We start from the raw sequence: 24553 nt of genomic DNA on the forward strand, positions 1-24553 counted from the left end.
ATGTACCTAGATCACTCCAGCAGCACTGAGAGCAGACTCGGCCAAACGACGTCTGGGGTAATGATGCAATTTTCAACGCCAACAAGGCGATCGACTTGAAAAAAAAAAACTCTCCGAAGTTACTAAAGCAAGGCTCCGCTTGTCCACAAAAAATGCACTAGCTTGATGCTAATGTACCTTGATCACTCCAGCAGCACTGAGAGCCGACTCGGACAAACTACGTCTGGGGTAATGTTGCAATTTTCAACGCCAACAAAGCGATCGACTTGAAAAAAAAAAAACCTCTCCGAAGTTAGTAAAGAGCAAGGCTCCGCTTGTCCACAAAAAATGCACTAGCTTGATGCTAATGTACCTTGATCACTCCAGCAGCTCGGACAAACTACGTCTGGGGTCATGTTGCAATTTTCAACGCCAACAAAGCGATCGACTTGTAAAAAACAAAAACTCCGAAGTTAGTAAAGTAAGGCTCCGATTGTCCACAAAAAATGCAGTAGCTTGATGCTAATGTACCTAGAGCACTCCAGCGGCACTGAGAGCCAACTCGGACAAAAGACCTCTATGTAATGTTGCAATTTCCCCCCCCAAAAAATAAAAATGTACGCACCAAGAATGAAGCACAGCCCCCTTGCTATTGAATTGAGGGTTAAATCACCAAAAATAATTCCCAGGCGTGGCCACGGCTGCTGCTCACTGCTCCCCTCACCTCTCAGGGGGTTATAAAGGGTGATGGGTCAAATGCAGAGAATTTTTTCACCATACCTAGTGTGTGTGTGTGTGTGTGTGTGTGTGAGACAATCATGGGTACTTGAACTTTATTTGTCTTTATTTGGTTCTTGATCACATCCGGGTCACCTAAACCAGTGGTCCCCAACCACCGGGCCGCAGAAGAATTTTTTATTAATTTTTATTTAAAAAAAATAATAAAATACATTTTTTATTTGTTTATTTTATTTTTTTATTAAATCAACACAAAAACACAATATACACTTACAATTAGTGCACCAATCACAAAAACCTCCATTTTTCATGACAAAAACGTCCCCTTTTTCATGACAAAGAAAAAACGTGACCCGACCTGGGATAGAAACTGGATGGATACATTGTTGTGTTGCATATTTTTGATTTTCTTCAGTTTCCCAATTTTATTTTTGGACTAAAACGCGCCTGTGAAGACCCGTTAGCACCCTGGGGGGCGCAGCGTTACGTCTAAGTCATTGGTGTCAAACTCTGGCCCGCGGGCCAAATTTGGCCACGCCGTGTAATTTATTTTGGCCCTTTGAGGCAATATCAAATTAACATTAACTTATACCCGTCAACCCTCCCGATTTTCCCGGGAGACTCCCGAAGTTCAGTGCCCATCCCGGCCCGTCCCCCAATAATATTGGGGCCGTAAAAGCACTGCCTTTGGCGTTTTCTACATGTCGCCACGTCCGCTTTTCCTCCATACAAACAGCGTGCCGGCCCACTCACATAATATATGCAACTCATACACACACACAAGTGAATGCAAAGCATACTTGGTCAACAGCCATACAGGTCACACTGAGGGTGGCCGTATAAACAACTTTAACACTGTTACACACCGCAAACAAGAATGACAAACACATTTCGGCAGAACATCCACACCGTAACACAACATAAACACAACCCGACAGATACCCAGAACTCCCTGCATCACTAACTCTTCTGGGATGCTACAGTATACACCCCCCCGCTACCACCGAACCCGGCTCCAACTCAAACCCGCCGCCGAAAAGAGGCATTCAATTTTTTTTCATTTGATATACAATTGATATTTTTTAATCCCCTTTTTCATGACAAAAGAAAAAAAGAAAAAAAAAAAAAAAAAAAAGGATCCCCCTGTCCCCCCACCCCACCCGGGCCGCGGGAAAAATTATTAAGCGTTGACCGGTCGGCGGATACAAAAAGGTTGGGGACCACTCACCTAAACCGAGAAGACCCCTGAAGGGGGTCACCGATGGACGTCTTCTCCCCCTCCGGAGACCACCTGACACCCCCCACCCCCCTGCCCCCAACCCCCGTAGACCACCTGCCAGATCAAACGAAGCCTAATCCTCCCCAAGAAGCCGGGGGGAGATCAGGGTCATCACCATTGGTGGGAAGTTATTACATCAATAATTCATGAAAACATTCATTTTGATTCATTATTATGTTTTGAGTAATGGCCGTTTTTAAATCTCATTAAAAATTCATAAAAGTGTAAAAAATATATATATTTTTTCAACGCTTAAATCTCGGCATCAACTTCAGCTCCGTCGGCCAATTGTACGTTTTTGCAATGTTTGTTTGTTTATTTCATGGGTATTTTGTCGAAGAAAACTTTTTTTTTAAATAGAAAACACATAAGATATGCAATATTTTCCACAAAAATATTTTAAAGTGGAATATTTGATGTGAAGTCATTAGATCAACAATTCATAACAACATTGATTTTGATTCATTATTATTTTTCTAACAATAACAGTTAAAACCCACTAAAATTCAAAAGGGTAACAGTTATAAAAGTGTTAAATAAAATAAATTGTATATATATATATATAATATATAATATATATATTTGGGGCGGTTTAGCTCGGTTGGTAGAGTGGCCGTGCCAGCAACTTGAGGGTTGCAGGTTCGATTCCCGCTTCTGCCAACCTAGTCACTGCCGTTGTGTCCTTGGGCAAGACACTTTACCCACCTGCTTCCAGTGCCACCCACACTGGTTTAATTGTAACTTAGATATTGGGTTTCACTATGTAAAGCGCTTTGAGTCACTTGAGAAAAAGCGCTATATAAATATAATTCACTTCACTTCACTTAAATCATTGTTTTTGTCAGAGAAAATGTTTTTTTTTTCACGACAAACACACAAAATATGCAATATTTCACCCCCCCAAATCATTTAAAATTTGATTTTTTTTGATAATTAAATCAATAATTCCTAACATTGTTTTTGATCCACTATCATTTTTTAATTATGACAAAAAAAAAATTCTTAGTAAGTAAAAATACATTTTTACTTTCAACACTTAAAATACTTAAGATCTATCCATCGATTATACATTTTTATTATCATTTTATTTTATTTATTTTATGCTGGTTTTTTTTTTGAGAGAAAATATTTTTTTATGGCAAACACAAAATATAAAATATTTCCCCCCCAAAAAAACATTTAATATTGGAATATTTTATGTGAAGTCAGTTGATCAATAATTCATAACATTGATTTTGATTCATTATTATTTTGCGAACAATGAAAAATTAACTAAAATTCAAAGGACCAAACTCATTAAAGCGTTAAAAAATAAATCATATATATTTTTTTAACTTTCAACACTTAAATCATTATTTTTGTCCAAGAAAATGTACTTTTTTCACGGCAAACACACAAAATATGCAAAATTTCCCCTCCAAAAAACATTTAGAATAGGAATATTTGATGTAAAAGTCATTAGATCGATATTTAAAAACAACGTTGATTTTGATTCATTATTATTTTTGAGTTATGACAGTTGAAAAAGACAAAAACAGACAAAAAAATTCTTAGGGATAAAAAAAAGACCACACAAAATACATTTTTACTTTCAAAACTTAAATCACTGGATGGAACTTAAGATCTATTCATCTATTATACGTTTTTATTATTTTTTATATTTTATGCAGTTTTTGTCAGAGAAAACTTATTTTTTTTACGGCAAACATACAAAATATGAAATATTTCCCCACTCCCCCAAAAAATATAAAATTTGAGTATTTGATGTGAAGTTATTAGATCAATTATTCATAACATTGATTTTGATTCATTATTATTTTTCGAACAATGACAAGTGAAAAATCCACAAAAATTCAAAAGGGCCACACTCATTAAAGTGTTAAAAAATAAATTATATATACGTATATATATATATATATATATATATATATATATATATATATATATATATATATATATATATATATATATACATTTTTATTTTATTTTTTACTTTTAACAATTAAATCATTATTTTTGTCCGAGAAAATGTACTTTTTCACGGCAAACACACAAAATATTTAATATATCCACCCCCAAAAAACATTTAAAATAGGAATATTTGATGTGAAGTCATTAGATCAATAATTTATGACAACATTGATTTTGATTCATTATTATTTTTTGAATTATGACAGTTGAAAAAGCCAAAAAAAAAAGCCCAAAAAATTCTTAGGGATAAAAAGCACAAAACACACAAAATATAAAATATTGTCACCAAAAAAACATTTAAAATTAGAATATTTGGTGTGAAGTTTTTAGATCAATAATTCATAGCAACATTTATTCTGATTTATTATTATTTTTCGAAAAATGACAGGTGAAAAAGCCACTAAAATTCAAAAGGGCGACACTCATTAAAGTGTTAAAAAATAATATATATATATATATATATATATATATATATATATATATGTATATTTTTTTATTTTTAATTTTTAATTTTAACAATTAAATCATTATTGGGCCTGCGATGAGGTGGCGACTTGTCCAGGGTGTACCCTGCCTTCCGCCCGATTGTAGCTGAGATAGGCGCCAGCGCCCCCCGCGACCCCGAAAGGGAATAAGCGGTAGAAAATGGATGGAAGGGATGGATAAATCATTATTTTTGTTCCTCCCATAAAAACATTTAAAAAAGGAACATTTGATGTGAATTCGTGAAATCAATATTTCATAACAACATTTATTATTATTTTTTGAATTATGAAAGTTGAAAAATTCAAAAAAAAAAGATGAGAAAATTCTTATGGATAAAAAAAGGGCCATGGAAAATAAATTTTTACTTTCAACACTTAAATCACTGGATGGAACTTAAAATCTATCCATCTATTATACGTTTTTATTATTTTAGTATTTTTTTCTATTTTACTCTTTTTTTTTTTTCAGAGAAAACATATTTTTTTACGGCAAACACATGTGAAATATTTCCCCCAAAATTATTCAAAGTGGAATATTTGATGTTATTAAATCCATAATTTAGAACAACATTTTTGGAGCAATGACACTTCTAAAGATAAAAAAACTGCTTGTCAGTTTTTATTTAATTTTATTAGACTTAACATTGCGACTTTTTCTGGTGACATTTCACCTGTTTGCTCCTTTAATCCACTTTTTTATGTATTTCTTCCGTATGAATATTTATTGTGCTGTAAAAAAACAAAAAAAATATATAATTGTGTGGGCGGTGAATATCCACTTTCCGTTCTTCCCGACTGCAGCGTTACTGCATGGCAACTCAGCATCCAGACAGAAAATGTCTCCTGAAGAAGCGTCAACATGCTGACCTTTGACACGCCAACTCGTCTCCTCCAGTTGCCGGGCGGGTTTCATGCGGCCTCGGGACTTTTCAGCATTCCTCAAGAGCCCCGAGGACCGTGAAACACAAACCCAAAACTTAAATCTGACTAAAGTCTTGTTTTTTGGATATGGTATCAAAACGGTCACGGGAGAAGTGCAGTGGAAGAGTGAAAGTCTGGGTCTGTCCCTGGGTCTATCTGGTGCACCGCAGACCTCCTCTGGGACCTGAGACTGTCCCTGGGTCTTTCAGGTGGACCGCAGACCTCCTCTGGGACCTGAGACTGTCCCTGGGTCTATCTGGTGCACCGCAGACCTCCTCTGGGACATGGGTCTGTCTCTGGGTCTATCTGGTGCACCACAGACCTCTTCTAGGACCTGGGTCTGTCCCTGGGTCTATCTGGTGCACCACAGACCTCCTCTGGGACATGGGTCTGTCTCTGGGTCTATCTGGTGCACCACAGACCTCTTCTAGGACCTGGGTCTGTCCCTGGGTCTATCAGGTGCACCGCAGACCTCTCCTTGGACCTGAGACTGTCCCTGGGTCTGTCCCTGGGTATATTAGGTGCACCACAGACCTCTTCTTGGACCTGGATCTGTCCCTGAGTCTATCAGGTGCACTGCAGACCTCCCCTGGGACCTGAGACTGTCCCTGGATCTGTCCCTGGGTCTCCCAGGTGCACCACAGACCTCCTCTGGAAAATGGGTCTGTCCCTGGGTCTATTAGGTGTACCGCAAACCTCCTTTGGGACCTGGGTCTTTCCCTTGGTCTATCAGGTGGACCGCAGACCACCTCTGGGATCTGGGTCTGTCCCTGGGTCTATCAGGTGCACCACAGACCTCCTCTGGGACCTGTGTTTTTCCTTGGGTTTATCAGGTACACCGCAGACCTCCTCTGGGACCTAGGTCTGACCTTGGGTCTTTCCCTGGGTCTATCAGGTGCACCGCAAACCTCCTCTGGGACCTGGGTCTGACCTTGGGTCTGTCCCTGGGTCTATCAGGTGCACCACAAACCTCCTTTGGGACCTGGGTCTTTCCCTGGGTCTATCAGGTGGACCGCAGACCTCCTCTGGGACCTGGGTCTGACCTTGGGTCTGTCCCCGGGTCTATCAGGTGCACCGCAAACCTCCTCTGGGACCTGGGTCTGACCTTGGGTCTGTCCCTGGGTCTATCAGGTGCACCACAAACCTCCTTTGGGACCTGGGTCTTTCCCTGGGTCTATCAGGTGGACCGCAGACCTCCTCTGGGACCTGGGTCTGACCTTGGGTCTGTCCCCGGGTCTATCAGGTGCACCGCAAACCTCCTCTGGGACCTGCTTACCTGTGTCTTTCCCTGGGTTTATCAGGTGCACCACAGACCTCCTCTGGGACCTGAGTCTGACCTTGGGTCTTTCCCTGGGTCTATCAGGTGCACCGCAGACCTCCTCTGGGACCTTGGGTCTGACCCTGGGTCTATCAGGTGCACCACATACCTCCCCGGGGACCCGGGTCTGTCCCCGGGTGTATCAGGTGCACCACAGACCTCCTCTGGGACCTGGGTCTTTCCTTGGGTGTATCAGGTACACCGTAGACCTCCTCTGGGACCTTGGGTCTTTCCCTGGGTCTATCAGGTGCACCGCAGACCTCCTCTGGGACCCGGGTCTGTCCCTGGGTCTATCAGGTGCACTGCAGACCTCCTCTGGGACCTTGGGTCTATCAGGTGCACCACAGACCTCCTTTGGGACCTGTGTACCTGTGTCTTTCCCTGGGTGTATCAGGTGCGCCGCAGACCTCCTCTGGGACCTGACCTTGGGTCTGTCCCTGGGTCTATCAGGTGCACCACAGACCTCCTCTGGGACCCGGGTCTGTCCCTGGGTCTTTCAGGTGCACCGCAGACCTCCTCTGGGACCTTGGGTCTGTCCCTGGGTCCATCAGGTGCACCACAGACCTCCTCTGGGACCTGAGTCTGACCTTGGGTCTGTCCCTGGGTCTATCAGGTGCACCACAGACCTCCTTTGGGACCTGGGTCTATCCTGGGTCCATCAGGTGCACCGCAGACCTCCTCTGGGACCTGAGTCTGACCTTGGGTCTGTCCCCGGGTGTATCAGGTGCACCACAGACCTTGTCTGGGACCTGAGTCTGACCTTGGGTCTGTCCCTGGGTCTATCAGGTGCACTGCAGACCTCTTCTCTAAGCACATAACCACATTTTTCAGGAAGCTTCTATGCTATATTCCCTTAATTTCCCCGACTAATCCAAAGACTCCCGTCTTGAGGTCTGGGTTTCTGTTTCTTGTTGGGTTTTTACGAGCCCTCTTAGATCAGCATGGTTCTTCCGCCTGCGTCCACGCTGGACTGAAACTCGGCAAACGGCGTAAATAGCGAGCCTCAATTTTCTCTGCTGGGGGTCCTGCTGGAATGCCTGGCGATGAGTTTAAGGGCTGTGGGAAACGTCAGCGCTCGCTAAATGTCAACAGACGCTCCCCGACATGTGGTCGACGGTAGAACTGAACGCTGCTCTTACAGTTCTTAGGTTTATTTATACTCAACAAGTTCTTCTTGGACTTGTAAATTGTGTTTTTAGTTGAGGGAACAATCAATCAATGTTTATTTATATAGTCCTAAATCACCAGTGTCTCAAAGGGCTGCACAAGCCGCTATGACATCCACAGTACTGAGCCCACATCAGGGCAAGGAAAAACTCAACCCTATGGGATGACAATGAGAAACCTTGGAGAGACCCGCATTTTGTGAGAGTCCAGTCCATAGTGGATCTAACATAATAGTGAGAGTCCAGTCTATAGTGGATCTAGCATAATAGTGAGAGTCCAGTCCATAGTGGATCTAACATAATAGTGAGAGTCCAGTCCATAGTGGATCTAACATAATAGTGAGAGTCCAGTCCATAGTGGATCTAGCATAATAGTGAGAGTCCAGTCCATAGTGGATCTAACATAATAGTGAGAGTCCAGTCCATAGTGGATCTAACATAATAGTGAGAGTCCAGTCCATAGTGGATCTAACATAATAGTGTGAGAGTCCAGTCCATAGTGGGTCTAACATAATAGTGAGAGTCCAGTCCATAGTGGATCTAGCATAATAGTGAGAGTCCAGTCCATAGTGGATCTAACATAATAGTGAGAGTGTAGTCCATAGTGGATCTAACATAATAGTTTGGGAGTCCAGTCCATAGTGGATCTAACATAATAGTGAGATTCCAGTCCATAGTGGATCTAACATAATAGTGTGAGAGTCCAGTCCATAGTGGATCTAACATAATAGTGAGAGTCCAGCCCATAGTGGATCTAACATAATAGTGTCAGTCCAGTCCATAGTGGATCTAACATAATAGTGAGAGTCCAGTCCATAGTGGATCTAACATAATAATGAGAGTCCAGTCCATAGTGGATCTAACATAATAGTGTGAGAATCCAGTCCATAGTGGATCTAACATAATAGTGTGAAAGTCCAGTCCATAGTGGATCTAACATTAGCAGTGTGAGAGTCTAGTCCATAGTGGATCTAACATAATAGTGTGAGAGTCCAGTCCATAGTGGATCTAACATAATAGTGAGAGTCCAGTCCATAGTGGATCTAACATAATAGTGTAAGAGTCCAGTCCATAGTGGATCTAACATAACAGTGAGAGTCCAGTCCATAGTGAAACTAACATAATAGTGAGAGTCCAGTCCATAGTGGATCTAACATAATAGTGTGAGAGTCCAGTCCATAGTGGATCTAACATAATAGTGAGAGTCCAGTCCATAGTGGATCTAACATAATAGTGAGAGTCCAGTCCATAGTGGATCTAACATAATAGTGTGAGTCCAGTCCATAGTGGATCTAACATAATAGTGAGAGTCCAATCCATAGTGGATCTAACATAATAGTGAGAGTCCAGTCCATAGTGGATCTAACATAATAGTGTGAGAGTCCAGTCCATAGTGGATCTAACATAATAGTGTGAAAGTCCAGTCCATAGTGGATCTAACATTAGCAGTGTGAGAGTCTAGTCCATAGTGGATCTAACATAATAGTGTGAGAGTCCAGTCCATAGTGGATCTAACATAATAGTGAGAGTCCAGTCCATAGTGGATCTAACATAATAGTGTAAGAGTCCAGTCCATAGTGGATCTAACATAACAGTGAGAGTCCAGTCCATAGTGGATCTAACATAATAGTGTGAGAGTCCAGTCCATAGTGGATCTAACATAATAGTGAGAGTCCAGTCCATAGTGGATTTAACATAATAGTGAGAGTGTAGTCCATAGTGGATCTAACATAATAGTTTGGGAGTCCAGTCCATAGTGGATCTAACATAATAGTGAGTGTCCAGTCCATAGTGAATCTAACATAATAGTGAGATTCCAGTCCATAGTGGATCTAACATAATAGTGTGAGAGTCCAGTCCATAGTGGATCTAACATAATAGTGTGAAAGTCCAGTCCATAGTGGATCTAACATAATAGTGAGAGTCCAATCCATAGTGGATCTAACATAATAGTGAGAGTCCAGTCCATAGTGGATCTAACATAATAGTGTGAGAGTCCAGTCCATAGTGGGTCTAACATAATAGTGAGAGTCCAGTCCATAGTGGATCTAGCATAATAGTGAGAGTCCAGTCCATAGTGGATTTAACATAATAGTGAGAGTCCAGTCCATAGTGGATCTAACATAATAGTGAGAGTCCAGTCCATAGTGGATTTAACATAATAGTGAGAGTCCAGTCCATAGTGGATCTAACATAATAGTGAGTGTCCAGTCCATAGTGAATCTAACATAATAGTGAGATTCCAGTCCATAGTGGATCTAACATAATAGTGAGATTCCAGTCCATAGTGGATCTAACATAATAGTGTGAGAGTCCAGTCCATAGTGGATCTAACATAATAGTGTGAAAGTCCAGTCCATAGTGGATCTAACATAATAGTGAGAGTCCAATCCATAGTGGATCTAACATAATAGTGAGAGTCCAGTCCATAGTGGATCTAACATAATAGTGAGAGTCCAGTCCATAGTGGATCTAACATAATAGTGAGAGTCCAGTCCATAGTGGATCTAACATAATAGTGAGAGTCCAGTCCATAGTGGATCTAACATAATAGTGTAAGAGTCCAGTCCATAGTGGATCTAACATAACAGTGAGAGTCCAGTCCATAGTGAAACTAACATAATAGTGAGAGTCCAGTCCATAGTGGATCTAACATAATAGTGAGAGTGTAGTCCATAGTGGATCTAACATAATAGTTTGGGAGTCCAGTCCATAGTGGATCTAACATAATAGTGAGATTCCAGTCCATAGTGGATCTAACATAATAGTGTGAGAGTCCAGTCCATAGTGGATCTAACATAATAGTGAGAGTCCAGTCCATAGTGGATCTAACATAATAGTGAGAGTCCAGCCCATAGTGGATCTAACATAATAGTGTGAGTCCAGTCCATAGTGGATCTAACATAATAGTGAGAGTCCAGTCCATAGTGGATCTAACATAATAATGAGAGTCCAGTCCATAGTGGATCTAACATAATAGTGTGAGAATCCAGTCCATAGTGGATCTAACATAATAGTGTGAAAGTCCAGTCCATAGTGGATCTAACATTAGCAGTGTGAGAGTCTAGTCCATAGTGGATCTAACATAATAGTGTGAGAGTCCAGTCCATAGTGGATCTAACATAATAGTGAGAGTCCAGTCCATAGTGGATCTAACATAATAGTGTAAGAGTCCAGTCCATAGTGGGTCTAACATAACAGTGAGAGTCCAGTCTATAGTGAAACTAACATAATAGTGAGAGTCCAGTCCATAGTGGATCTAACATAATAGTGTGAGAGTTCAGTCCATAGTGGATCTAACATAATAGTGAGAGTCCAGTCCATAGTGGATCTAACATAATAGTGAGAGTGTAGTCCATAGTGGATCTAACATAATAGTTTGGGAGTCCAGTCCATAGTGGATCTAACATAATAGTGAGATTCCAGTCCATAGTGGATCTAACATAATAGTGTGAGAGTCCAGTCCATAGTGGATCTAACATAATAGTGAAAGTCCAGCCCATAGTGGATCTAACATAATAGTGTGAGTCCAGTCCATAGTGGATCTAACATAATAGTGAGAGTCCAGTCCATAGTGGATCTAACATAATAATGAGAGTCCAGTCCATAGTGGATCTAACATAATAGTGTGAGAATCCAGTCCATAGTGGATCTAACATAATAGTGTGAAAGTCCAGTCCATAGTGGATCTAACATTAGCAGTGTGAGAGTCTAGTCCATAGTGGATCTAACATAATAGTGTGAGAGTCCAGTCCATAGTGGATCTAACATAATAGTGAGAGTCCAGTCCATAGTGGATCTAACATAATAGTGAGAGTCCAGTCCATAGTGGATCTAACATAATAGTGAGAGTCCAGTCCATAGTGGATCTAACATAATAGTGAGAGTCCAGTCCATAGTGGAACAAACATAATAGTGAGAGTCCAGTCCATAGTGGATCTAACATAATAGTGAGAGTCCAGTCCATAGTGGATCTAACATAATAGTGAGAGTCCAGTCCATAGTGGATCTAACATAATATTGAGAGTCCAGTCCATAGTGGATCTAACATAATAGTGAGAGTCCAGTCTATAGTGGGTCTAACATAATAGTGAGAGTCCAGTCCATAGTGGATCTAACATAATAGTGTGAGAGTCTAGTCCATAGTGGATCTAACATAATAGTGTGAGAGTCCAGTCCATAGTGGATCAAACATAATAGTGTGAAAGTCCAGTCCATAGTGGATCTAACATTAATAGTGTGAAAGTCCAGTCCATAGCGGATCTAACATAATAGTGAGAGTCCAGTCCATAGTGGATCTAAAATAATATTGAGAGTCCAGTCCATAGTGGATCTAACATAATAGTGAGAGTCCAGTCCATAGTGGATCTAACATAATAGTGAGAGTCCAGTCCATAGTGGATCTAACATAATAGTGAGAGTCCAGTCCATAGTGGATCTAACATAATAGTGAGAGTCCAGTCCATAGTGGATCTAACATAATAGGGAGAGTCCAGTCCATAGTGGATCTAATATAATAGTGTGAGAGTCCAGTCCATAGTGGATCTAACATAATAGTGTGAGAGTCCAGTCCATAGTGGATCTAACATAATAGTGTGAAAGTCCAGTCCATAGTGGATCTAACATAATAGTGAGAGTCCAATCCATAGTGGATCTAACATAATAGTGAGAGTCCAGTCCATAGTGGATCTAACATAACAGTGAGAGTCCAGTCCATAGTGAAACTAACATAATAGTGAGAGTCCAGTCCATAGTGGATCTAACATAATAGTTTGGGAGTCCAGTCCATAGTGGATCTAACATAATAGTGAGAGTGTAGTCCATAGTGGATCTAACATAATAGTTTGGGAGTCCAGTCCATAGTGGATCTAACATAATAGTGAGTGTCCAGTCCATAGTGAATCTAACATAATAGTGAGATTCCAGTCCATAGTGGATCTAACATAATAGTGTGAAAGTCCAGTCCATAGTGGATCTAACATAATAGTGAGAGTCCAATCCATAGTGGATCTAACATAATAGTGAGAGTCCAGTCCATAGTGGATCTAACATAACAGTGAGAGTCCAGTCCATAGTGAAACTAACATAATAGTGAGAGTCCAGTCCATAGTGGATCTAACATAATATTGTGAGAGTCCAGTCCATAGTGGATCTAACATAATAGTTTGGGAGTCCAGTCCATAGTGGATCTAACATAATAGTTTGGGAGTCCAGTCCATAGTGGATCCAACATAATAGTGTGAGAGTCCACAGTTTGGGTTGGGGTTAGGATTGTATATAACCAGCCGGAAAAGCAATGCATTCAACAACCGAATAACAACCATGGTGCGTTGCATTTGCCATCTTGGATCTTGTTACAAACCAAGTGTCCACTCTGACCATGTCTTTGAACCACGGTTCACATCCGTTGTCTTCACCCTTGTAGGCGGAACTTAGAGTAAGCAAGACTTAGCTAGACCCTTCTCCCACTGCCAGATACCGACTGGCCACAGAATCCTTTGAATCCAACCTTAAGAAGTTCTCCCAGATATCTTCCGCACCTCTGTTTGTTCCACATGTTGGTTCAGTTTTGTATAGGTGTTGACAGATCAGACTCGTCAGGGAGTTGTTTTAAGGTGCCAATTTTTTTTTATTTTTATGAATTACTCATCACAATGAATGCCCTTGGGCTGTTGAGAGAAGCCACCAGGCCAAATGTTCACTTCTGAAACTCTCGCTAATCCTGGGCGGGTTTTCTCTTTTCTTTGATCAGGCCGCAGTACAACGGTAAATTCTGTCCGGGCTCCAACCGTCTCAACCAGCTGTGTAACACCCGGCCCTGCCCGCACAACACGGGGGACTTCCGGACCCAGCAGTGCGCCGAGTACAACAGCAAGCCCTTCAGGGGCTGGTACTACAAGTGGAGGCCGTACACCAAAGTAGAAGGTAAATATTCAAAGTTGACTTTGTCCTTGGATGCAAGGGACTAGGTTTGATTTTGAGATTGGTGGGGACACAAAAGTTTTTTTTACATTAGCGATCATAATTTCACGTCATGCAGATTTTATCGGACAGGGGTAGGGAACCTATGGACTCTAGAGCCAGATGTGGCTCTTTTGATGACCGCATCTGGCTCTCGGATAAATCTGATAAGTAATGAATAATTCCACTTGTAATGACAGTGTTGAAAATAACGTTCAAAATATGAAAACGCTCATGCATTTGAATTCGTCCATCCATTTTTCTACAGCACCTATTCAAGAAGTTGCCCTAAGGGTAAGCAATTATTTATTATTGGTTAGTGTAGGGCTAGCCCTCTTGGGGGTTCTTCAACAAGGCCCAGGTGGGCCGTTTACACACCTGTCGCTGATTTCGAGACCGGTCCTGGCAACACCCCGCGGGCCACGCCCCCTCCTAAGTCAGCTTCAGAATAACAAGGTTATTACAAAGAATAACAGACCTATTATACTCTAGAAATGTTGGTCTGGATTAAAAATGCACACTTTTAGTTGTGTTCAGCGTGAACAATATATTATATAGCTCTTACGTAAATATCGGTTGGGGACATCCGCCTCCGCTTGGGATGGTTTCCTGTGGACGGGACTCTGGCTGCTTTGAACTGAACTCTCGCGGCTGTGTTGGAGCCACTATGGATTGAACTTTCACAGTATCATGTTAGACCCGCTCGACATCCATTGCTTTCGGTCCCCTAGAGGGGGGGGTTGCCCACATCTGAGGTCCTCTCCAAGGTTTCTCATAGTCAGCATTGTCACTGGCGTCCCACTGGATGTGAATTTTCCTTGCCCTTTTGTGGGTTCTTCCGAGGATGTTGTAGTCGTAATGATTTGTGCAGTCCTTTGAGACATTTGTGATTTGGGGCTATATAAATAAACATTTATTGATTGATTGATTGATAACGAATAATTCCACTTGTAATGTTAAAAATAACGTTCAAAATATGAAAACGCTCATGCATTTGAATTCGTCCATCCATTTTTCTACAGCACCTATTCAAGAAGTTGCCTTAAGGGTAAGAAATTATTTATTATTGGTTAGTGTAGGGCTAGCCCTCTTGGGGGTTCTTCAACAAGGCCCAGGTGGGCCGTTTACACACCTGTCGCTGATTTCGAGACCGGTCCTGGCAACACCCCGCATCGCTGCAGACCCGCAGGCCACGCCCCCTCCTAAGTCAGCTTCAGAATAACAACGTTATTACAAAGAATAAGAGACCTATTATACTCTAGAAATGTTGGTCTTAATTAAAAATGCACACTTTTAGTTGTGTTCAGCGTGAAAAATATATTATATGGCTCTTACGTAAATATCGGTTGGGGACATCCGCCTCCGCTTGGGATGGTTTCCTGTGGACAGGACTCTGGCTGCTTTGAACTGAACTCTCGCGGCTGTGTTGGAGCCACTATGGATTGAACTTTCACAGTATCATGTTAGACCCGCTCGACATCCATTGCTTTCGGTCCCCTAGAGGGGGGGGGTTGCCCACATCTGAGGTCCTCTCCAAAGTTTCTCATAGTCAGCATTGTCACTGGCGTCCCACAGGATGTGAATTCTCCCTGCCCACTGGGTGTGAGTTTTCCTTGCCCTTTTGTGGGTTCTTCCGAGGATGTTGTAGTCGTAATGATTTGTGCAGTCCTTTGAGACATTTGTGATTTGGGGCTATATAAATAAACATTGATTGATTGATTGATTGGTAACGAATAATTCCACTTGTAACGACAGTGTTAAAAATAACGTTAAAAATATGAAAATGCTCATGCATTTGAATTCGTCCATCCGTTTTTCTACAGCACCTATTCAAGAAGTTGCCTTAAGGGTAAGAAATTATTTATTATTGGTTAGTGTAGGGCTAGCCCTCTTGGGGGTTCTTCAACAAGGCCCAGGTGGGCCGTTTACACACCTGTCGCTGATTTCGAGACCGGTCCTGGCAACACCCCGCAGGCCACGCCCCCTCCTAAGTTAGTTTCAGAATAACAACGTTATTACAAAGAATAAGAGACCTATTATACTCTAGAAATGTTGGTCTTAATCAAAAATGCACACTTTTAGTTGTGTTCAGTGTGAAAAATATATTATATAGCTCTTACGTAAATATCGGTTGGGGACATCCGCCTCCGCTTGGGATGGTTTCCTGTGGACGGGACTCTGGCTGCTTTGAACTGAACTCTCGCGGCTGTGTTGGAGCCACTATGGATTGAACTTTCACAGTATCATGTTAGACCCGCTCGACATCCATTGCTTTCGGTCCCCTAGAGGGGGGAGGGGGGTTGCCCACATCTGAGGTCCTCTCCAAGGTTTCTCATAGTCAGCATTGTCACTGGCGTCCCACTGGGTGTGAGTTTTCCTTGGCCTTTTGTGGGTTCTTCCGAGGATGTCGTAGTCGTAATGATTTGTGCAGCCCTTTGAGACATTTGTGATTTGGGGCTATATAAATAAACATTGATTGATTGATTGATAATGAATAATTCCACTTGTAATGACAGTGTTGAAAATAACGTTCAAAATATGAAAACGCTCATGCATTTGAATTCGTCCATCCGTTTTTCTACAGCACCTACTCAAGAAGTTGCCTTAAGGGTAAGAAATGATTTATTATTGGTTAGTGTAGGGCTAGCCCTCTTGGGGGTTCTTCAACAAGGCCCAGGTGGGCCGTTTACACACCTGTCGCTGATTTCGAGACCGGTCCTGGCAACACCCCGCAGGCCACGCCCCCTCCTAAGTTAGCTTCAGAATAACAACGTTATTACAAAGAATAAGAGACCTGTTATACTCTAGAAATGTTGGTCTGGATTAAAAATGCACACTTTTAGTTGTGTTCAGTGTGAAAAATATATTATATGGCTCTTACGTAAATATCGGTTGGGGACATCCGCCTCCGCTTGGGATGGTTTCCTGTGGACGGGACTCTGGCTGCTTTGAACTGAACTCTCGCGGCTGTGTTGGAGCCACTATGGATTGAACTTTCACAGTATCATGTTAGACCCGCTCGACATCCATTGCTTTCGGTCCCCTAGATGGGGGGGGGTTGCCCACATCTGAGGTCCTCTCCAAGGTTTCTCATAGTCAGCATTGTCACTGGCGTCCCACTGGATGTGAGTTTTCCTTGCCCTTTTGTGGGTTCTTCCGAGGATGTTGTAGTCGTAATGATTTGTGCAGTCCTTTGAGACATTTGTGATTTGGGGCTATATAAATAAACATTGATTGATTGATTGATTGATAATGAATAATTCCACTTGTAATGACAGTGTTAAAAAACACGTTCAAAATATGAAAACGCTCATGCATTTGAATTCGTCCATCCATTTTTCTACAGCACCTATTCAAGAAGTTGCCTTAAGGGTAAGAAATTATTTATTATTGGTTAGTGTAGGGCTAGCCCTCTTGGGGGTTCTTCAACAAGGCCCAGGTGGGCCGTTTACACACCTGTCGCTGATTTCGAGACCGGTCCTGGCAACACCCCGCAGGCCACGCCCCCTCCTAAGTTAGCTTCAGAATAACAACGTTATTACAAAGAATAAGAGACCTATTATACTCTAGAAATGTTGGTCTTAATCAAAAATGCACACTTTTAGTTGTGTTCAGCGTGAAAAATATATTATATAGCTCTTACGTAAATATCGGTTGGGGACATCCGCCTCCGCTTGGGATGGTTTCCTGTGGACGGGACTCTGGCTGCTTTGAACTGAACTCTCGCGGCTGTGTTGGAGCCACTATGGATTGAACTTTCACAGTATCATGTTAGACCCGCTCGACATCCATTGCTTTCGGTCCCCTAGAGCGGGGGGGTTGCCCACATCTGAGGTCCTCTCCAAGGTTTCTCATAGTCAGCATTGTCACTGGCGTCCCACTGGGTGTGAGTTTTCCTTGGCCTTTTGTGGGTTCTTCCGAGGATGTTGTAGTCATAATGATTTGTGCAGTCCTTTGAGACATTTGTGATTTGGGGCTATATAAATAAACATTGATTGATTGATTGATTGATAATGAATAATTCCACTTGTAATGACAGTGTTAAAAATAACGTTCAAAATATGAAAACGCTCATGCATTTGAATTCGTCCATCCGTTTTTCTACAGCACCTATTCAAGAAGTTGCCTTAAGGGTAAGAAATTATTTATTATTGGTTAGTGTAGGGCTAGCCCTCTTGGGGGTTCTTCAACAAGGCCCAGGTGGGCCGTTTACACACCTGTCGCTGATTTCGAGACCGGTCCTGGCAACACCCCGCATCGCTGCAGACCCGCAGGCCACGCCCCCTCCTAAGTCAGCTTCAGAATAACAACGTTATTACAAAGAATAAGAGACCTATTATACTCTAGAAATGTTGGTCTTAATTAAAAATGCACACTTTTAGTTGTGTTCAGCGTGAACAATATATTATATAGCTCTTACGTAAATATCGGTTGGGGACATCCGCCTCCGCTTGGGATGGTTTCCTGTGGACGGGACTCTGGCTGCTTTGAACTGAACTCTCGCGGCTGTGTTGGAGCCACTATGGATTGAACTTTCACAGTATCATGTTAGACCCGCTCGACATCCATTGCTTTCGGTCCCCTAGGGGGGGGGTTGCCCACATCTGTGGTCCTCTCCAAGGTTTCTCATAGTCAGCATTGTCACTGGCGTCCCACTGGGTGTGAGTTTTCTTTGCCCTTTTGTGGGTTCTTCCGAGGATGTTGTAGTCGTAATGATTTGTGCAGCCCTTTGAGACATTTGTGATTTGGGGCTATATAAATAAACATTGATTGATTGATTGATTGATTGATTGATTGATTGATTGAATATTTGGCTTCTTGGCTCTCTCTGCAAAAAAAGGTTGCCGACCCCTGCAGTAGCGGCTGGATATTGCTAGGGGTCCTGTCCCTAGCGTCCCTACCCAATTCTACGCCCTTGCTTGGAAATTTCAAGTCCTCTCTCAGCTACTTGCCTGTAATTGGAACATTCCGGCCAAAGATTTTCAATCTTTTAAGAGCTTTCGTAAGACACCACGTAATTTGTTGTATTCCGACGCTCAGAACAAGAGCGGGGAGCGTCTGATTGGCCGGCTCCCAAACACACAAAGCAGCGCTTTCGGCCGGCCGGCGAGCTTTGTCTCGTCTTAATTCGGCTTGATCTTCTGTATTCCGCGCCGTGCCGTCCCAGCCCCAATCTCTTTAATGGGCTTTTTTTTTCCTGCCATGCCGAGCTCTATTTACTGCCGGCTTGTCTGGGGCCAAAGAAGCTGGAGGAAACTATCACTGTGTGTGATATGCATGGCAGGCATGCAGCCACTTGCACCGCCTCTGCACAGTGGGGAGGGATTTGAAAAAGGAAGCCTCCTGGCCCTGAGCGAGCGCAGAGAAAGGGAGGGTAGTGAAGGACAGCGGTGTGTTTGGCCGCCGTCCCAGGACTCTTTAGACTCTTGATGAATGGGAGGTTATGTTTGGAGGAACCTATTCTAAAGTGCCTTCGGGACCTCGGGCCAAGTCACCTTTGTTGTCGTTCATTTCAACCGCGGGCAGCTGCTCAGACTCGAATTTTCAAGCAGACAATAAATCCCCCAGAGAAGACTTCGTTGTCAGTGCCTGTCTTCCGAGTCCAGGTTTAACCCCAACAACCACCTTTGCATAGTCAGTCAGTCTGCTTTTGGCAGAACGACCCGGAAGGTAGGCGCAAGTACCAGCCTCGATATGACAATATTCCTGGTAACTACTGGGGTTGGGGCAGTTCTTGAGGTTTCGGGACCTCGGGCCAAGTCACCTTTGTTGTCGTTCATTTCAACCGCGGGCAGCTGCTCAGACTCGAATTTTCAAGCAGACAATAAATCGCCCAGAGAAGACTTCGTTGTCAGTGCCTGTCTTCTGAGTCCAGGTTTAACCCCAATAACCACCTTTGCTAAGTCAGTCAGTCTGGTTTTGGCAGAACGACCCGGAAGGTAGGCGCAAGTACCAGACTCAATATGACAATATTCCTGGTAACTAAAGGGGTTGCGGCAGTTCTTGAGGTTTCGGGACCTCGGCTCAAGTCACCTTTGTTGTCGTTCATTTCAACCGCGGGCAGCTGCTCAGACTCGAATTTTCAAGCAGACAATAAATCCCCCAGAGAAGACTTCGTTGTCAGTGCCTGTCTTCTGAGTCCAGGTTTAACCCCAACAACCACCTTTGCTTAGTCAGTCAGTCTGGTTTTGGCAGAACGACCCGAAAGGTAGGCGCAAGTTCGAGACTCAATATGACAATATTCCTGGTAACTACTGGGGTTGGGGCAGTTCTTGAGGTTTCGGGACCTCGGGCCAAGTCACCTTTGTTGTCGTTGATTTCAACCGTGGGCAGCTGCTCAGAATCGAATTTTCAAGCAGACAATAAATCCCCAGAGAAGACTTCGTTGTCAGTGCCTGTCTTCTGAGTCCAGGTTTAACCCCAACAACCACCTTTGCATAGTCAGTCAGTCTGGTTTTGGCAGAACGACCCGGAAGGTAGGCGCAAGTACCAGACTCAATATGACAATATTCCTGGTAACTAAAGGGGTTGCGGCAGTTCTTGAGGTTTCGGGAGCTCGGGCCAAGTCACCTTTGTTGTCGTTCATTTCAACCGTGGGCAGCTGCTCAGACTCGAATTTTGAAGCAGACAATAAATCCCCAGAGAAGACTTTGTTGTCAGTGCCTGTCTTCAGAGTCCAAGTTTAACCCCAACAACCACCTTTGCATAGTCAGTCAGTCTGGTTTTGGCAGAACGACCCGGGAGATTTGTCGTTTGTGAAGGTAGGCGCAAGTACCAGCCTCGATATGACAATATTCCTGGTAACTACAGGGGTTGCGGCAGTTCTTGAGGTTTCGGGACCTCGGGCCAAGTCACCTTTGTTGTCGTTGATTTCAACCGCGGGCAGCTGCTCAGAATCGAATTTTCAAGCAGACAATAAATCCCCAGAGAAGACTTCGTTGTCAGTGCCTGTCTTCTGAGTCCAGGTTTAACCCCAACAACCACCTTTGCTCAGTCAGTCAGTCTGGTTTTGGCAGAACGACCCGGAAGGTAGGCGCAAGTACCAGACTCGATATGACAATATTCCTGGTAACTACAGGGGTTGGGGCAGTTCTTGAGGTTTCGGGACCTCGGGCCAAGTCACCTTTGTTGTCGTTCATTTCAACCGTGGGCAGCTGCTCAGACTTGAATTTTGAAGCAGACAATAAATACCCCAGAGAAGACTTTGTTGTCAGTGCCTGTCATCTGAGTCCAGGTTCAACCCCAACAACCACCTTTGCTTAGTCAGTCAGTCTGGTTTTGGCAGAACGACTGAAGAGATTTGTCGTTTGTGAAGCTAGGCGCAAGTACCAGACTCGATATGACAATATTCCTGGTAACTACAGGGGTTGCGGCAGTTCTTGAGGTTTCGAGACCTCGGGCCAAGTCACCTTTGTTGTCGTTCATTTCAACCGTGGGCAGCTGCTCAGACTCGAATTTTCAAGCAGACAATAAATCGCCCAAAGAAGACTTCGTTGTCAGTGCCTGTCTTCCGAGTCCAGGTTCAACCCCAACAACCACCTTTGCTTAGTCAGTCTGTCTGGTTTTGGCAGAACGACCCGGGAGATTTGTCGTTTGTGAAGGTAGGCGCAAGTACCAGACTCGATATGACAATATTCCTGGTAACTACTGGGGTTGGGGCAGTTCTTGAGGTTTCGGGACCTCGGGCCAAGTCACCTTTGTTGTCGTTCATTTCAACCGCGGGCAACTGCTCAGACTCGAATTTTCAAGCAGACAATAAAACCCCAGAGAAGACTTTGTTGTCAGTGCCTGTCTTCTGAGTCCAGGTTTAACCCCAACAACCACCTTTGCTTAGTCAGTCAGTCTGGTTTTGGCAGAACGACCCGGAAGGTAGGCGCAAGTTCGAGACTCAATATGACAATATTCCTGGTAACTACAGGGGTTGGGGCAGTTCTTGAGGTTTCGGGACCTCGGGCCAAGTCACCTTTGTTGTCGTTGATTTCAACCGTGGGCAGCTGCTCAGAATCGAATTTTCAAGCAGACAATAAATCCCCAGAGAAGACTTCGTTGTCAGTGCCTGTCTTCTGAGTCCAGGTTTAACCCCAACAACCACCTTTGCATAGTCAGTCAGTCTGGTTTTGGCAGAACGACCCGGAAGGTAGGCGCAAGTACCAGACTCAATATGACAATATTCCTGGTAACTAAAGGGGTTGCGGCAGTTCTTGAGGTTTCGGGAGCTCGGGCCAAGTCACCTTTGTTGTCGTTCATTTCAACCGTGGGCAGCTGCTCAGACTCGAATTTTGAAGCAGACAATAAATCCCCAGAGAAGACTTTGTTGTCAGTGCCTGTCTTCAGAGTCCAAGTTTAACCCCAACAACCACCTTTGCATAGTCAGTCAGTCTGGTTTTGGCAGAACGACCCGGGAGATTTGTCGTTTGTGAAGGTAGGCGCAAGTACCAGCCTCGATATGACAATATTCCTGGTAACTACAGGGGTTGCGGCAGTTCTTGAGGTTTCGGGACCTCGGGCCAAGTCACCTTTGTTGTCGTTGATTTCAACCGCGGGCAGCTGCTCAGAATCGAATTTTCAAGCAGACAATAAATCCCCAGAGAAGACTTCGTTGTCAGTGCCTGTCTTCTGAGTCCAGGTTTAACCCCAACAACCACCTTTGCTCAGTCAGTCAGTCTGGTTTTGGCAGAACGACCCGGAAGGTAGGCGCAAGTACCAGACTCGATATGACAATATTCCTGGTAACTACAGGGGTTGGGGCAGTTCTTGAGGTTTCGGGACCTCGGGCCAAGTCACCTTTGTTGTCGTTCATTTCAACCGTGGGCAGCTGCTCAGACTTGAATTTTGAAGCAGACAATAAATACCCCAGAGAAGACTTTGTTGTCAGTGCCTGTCATCTGAGTCCAGGTTCAACCCCAACAACCACCTTTGCTTAGTCAGTCAGTCTGGTTTTGGCAGAACGACTGAAGAGATTTGTCGTTTGTGAAGCTAGGCGCAAGTACCAGACTCGATATGACAATATTCCTGGTAACTACAGGGGTTGCGGCAGTTCTTGAGGTTTCGAGACCTCGGGCCAAGTCACCTTTGTTGTCGTTCATTTCAACCGTGGGCAGCTGCTCAGACTCGAATTTTCAAGCAGACAATAAATCGCCCAAAGAAGACTTCGTTGTCAGTGCCTGTCTTCCGAGTCCAGGTTCAACCCCAACAACCACCTTTGCTTAGTCAGTCTGTCTGGTTTTGGCAGAACGACCCGGGAGATTTGTCGTTTGTGAAGGTAGGCGCAAGTACCAGACTCGATATGACAATATTCCTGGTAACTACTGGGGTTGGGGCAGTTCTTGAGGTTTCGGGACCTCGGGCCAAGTCACCTTTGTTGTCGTTCATTTCAACCGCGGGCAGCTGCTCAGACTCGAATTTTCAAGCAGACAATAAAACCCCAGAGAAGACTTTGTTGTCAGTGCCTGTCTTCTGAGTCCAGGTTTAACCCCAACAACCACCTTTGCTTAGTCAGTCAGTCTGGTTTTGGCAGAACGACCCGGAAGGTAGGCGCAAGTACCAGACTCAATATGACAATATTCCTGGTAACTACAGGGGTTGCGGCAGTTCTTGAGGTTTCGGGACCTCGGGCCAAGTCACCTTTGTTGTCGTTCATTTCAACCGCGGGCAGCTGCTCAGACTCGAATTTTCAAGCAGACAATAAATCCCCAGAGAAGACTTCGTTGTCAGTGCCTGTCTTCTGAGGCCAGGTTCAACCCCAACAACCACCTTTGCTTACTCAGTCAGTCTGATTTTGGCAGAACGACCCGGAAGGTAGGCGCAAGTACCAGACTCGATATGACAATATTCCTGGTAACTACAGGGGCTGGGGCAGTTCTTGAGGTTTCGGGACCTCGGGCCAAGTCACCTTTGTTGTTGTTCATTTCAACCGCGGGCAGCTGCTCAGACTCGAATTTTCAAGCAGACAATAAAACCCCAGAGAAGACTTCGTTGTCAGTGCCTGTCTTCTGAGTCCAGGTTTAACCCCAACAACCACCTTTGCTTAGTCAGTCAGTCTGATTTTGGCAGAACGACCCGAAAGGTAGGCGCAAGTACCAGACTCAATATGACAATATTCCTGGTAACTAAAGGGGTTGCGGCAGTTCTTGAGGTTTCGGGAGCTCGGGCCAAGTCACCTTTGTTGTCGTTCATTTCAACCGCGGGCAGCTGCTCAGACTCGAATTTTCAAGCAGACAATAAATCCCCAGAGAAGACTTCGTTGTCAGTGCCTGTCTTCTGAGGCCAGGTTCAACCCCAACAACCACCTTTGCTTACTCAGTCAGTCTGATTTTGGCAGAACGACCCGGAAGGTAGGCGCAAGTACCAGACTCGATATGACAATATTCCTGGTAACTACAGGGGCTGGGGCAGTTCTTGAGGTTTCGGGACCTCGGGCCAAGTCACCTTTGTTGTTGTTCATTTCAACCGCGGGCAGCTGCTCAGACTCGAATTTTCAAGCAGACAATAAAACCCCAGAGAAGACTTCGTTGTCAGTGCCTGTCTTCTGAGTCCAGGTTTAACCCCAACAACCACCTTTGCTTAGTCAGTCAGTCTGATTTTGGCAGAACGACCCGAAAGGTAGGCGCAAGTACCAGACTCAATATGACAATATTCCTGGTAACTAAAGGGGTTGCGGCAGTTCTTGAGGTTTCGGGAGCTCGGGCCAAGTCACCTTTGTTGTCGTTCATTTCAACCGCGGGCAGCTGCTCAG

General features: G+C 43.9%; 1 protein-coding gene across 1 annotated transcript in view; it reads left to right on the forward strand.

The window, feature by feature from the left end:
- LOC133548270 (A disintegrin and metalloproteinase with thrombospondin motifs 18-like) overlaps positions 1–24553 on the forward strand; it is a 199595-nt gene that overhangs the window by 98273 nt on the left and 76769 nt on the right. The window contains exon 13 of the mRNA XM_061893586.1: positions 13610–13782. Coding sequence (XP_061749570.1) covers positions 13610–13782 — 173 coding nt within the window. The remainder of the gene's footprint in view (positions 1–13609; positions 13783–24553) is intronic.

Source organism: Nerophis ophidion, linkage group LG02, assembly GCF_033978795.1.
Source record: "Nerophis ophidion isolate RoL-2023_Sa linkage group LG02, RoL_Noph_v1.0, whole genome shotgun sequence".
NCBI classification, from domain to species: Eukaryota; Metazoa; Chordata; class Actinopteri; order Syngnathiformes; family Syngnathidae; genus Nerophis; species Nerophis ophidion.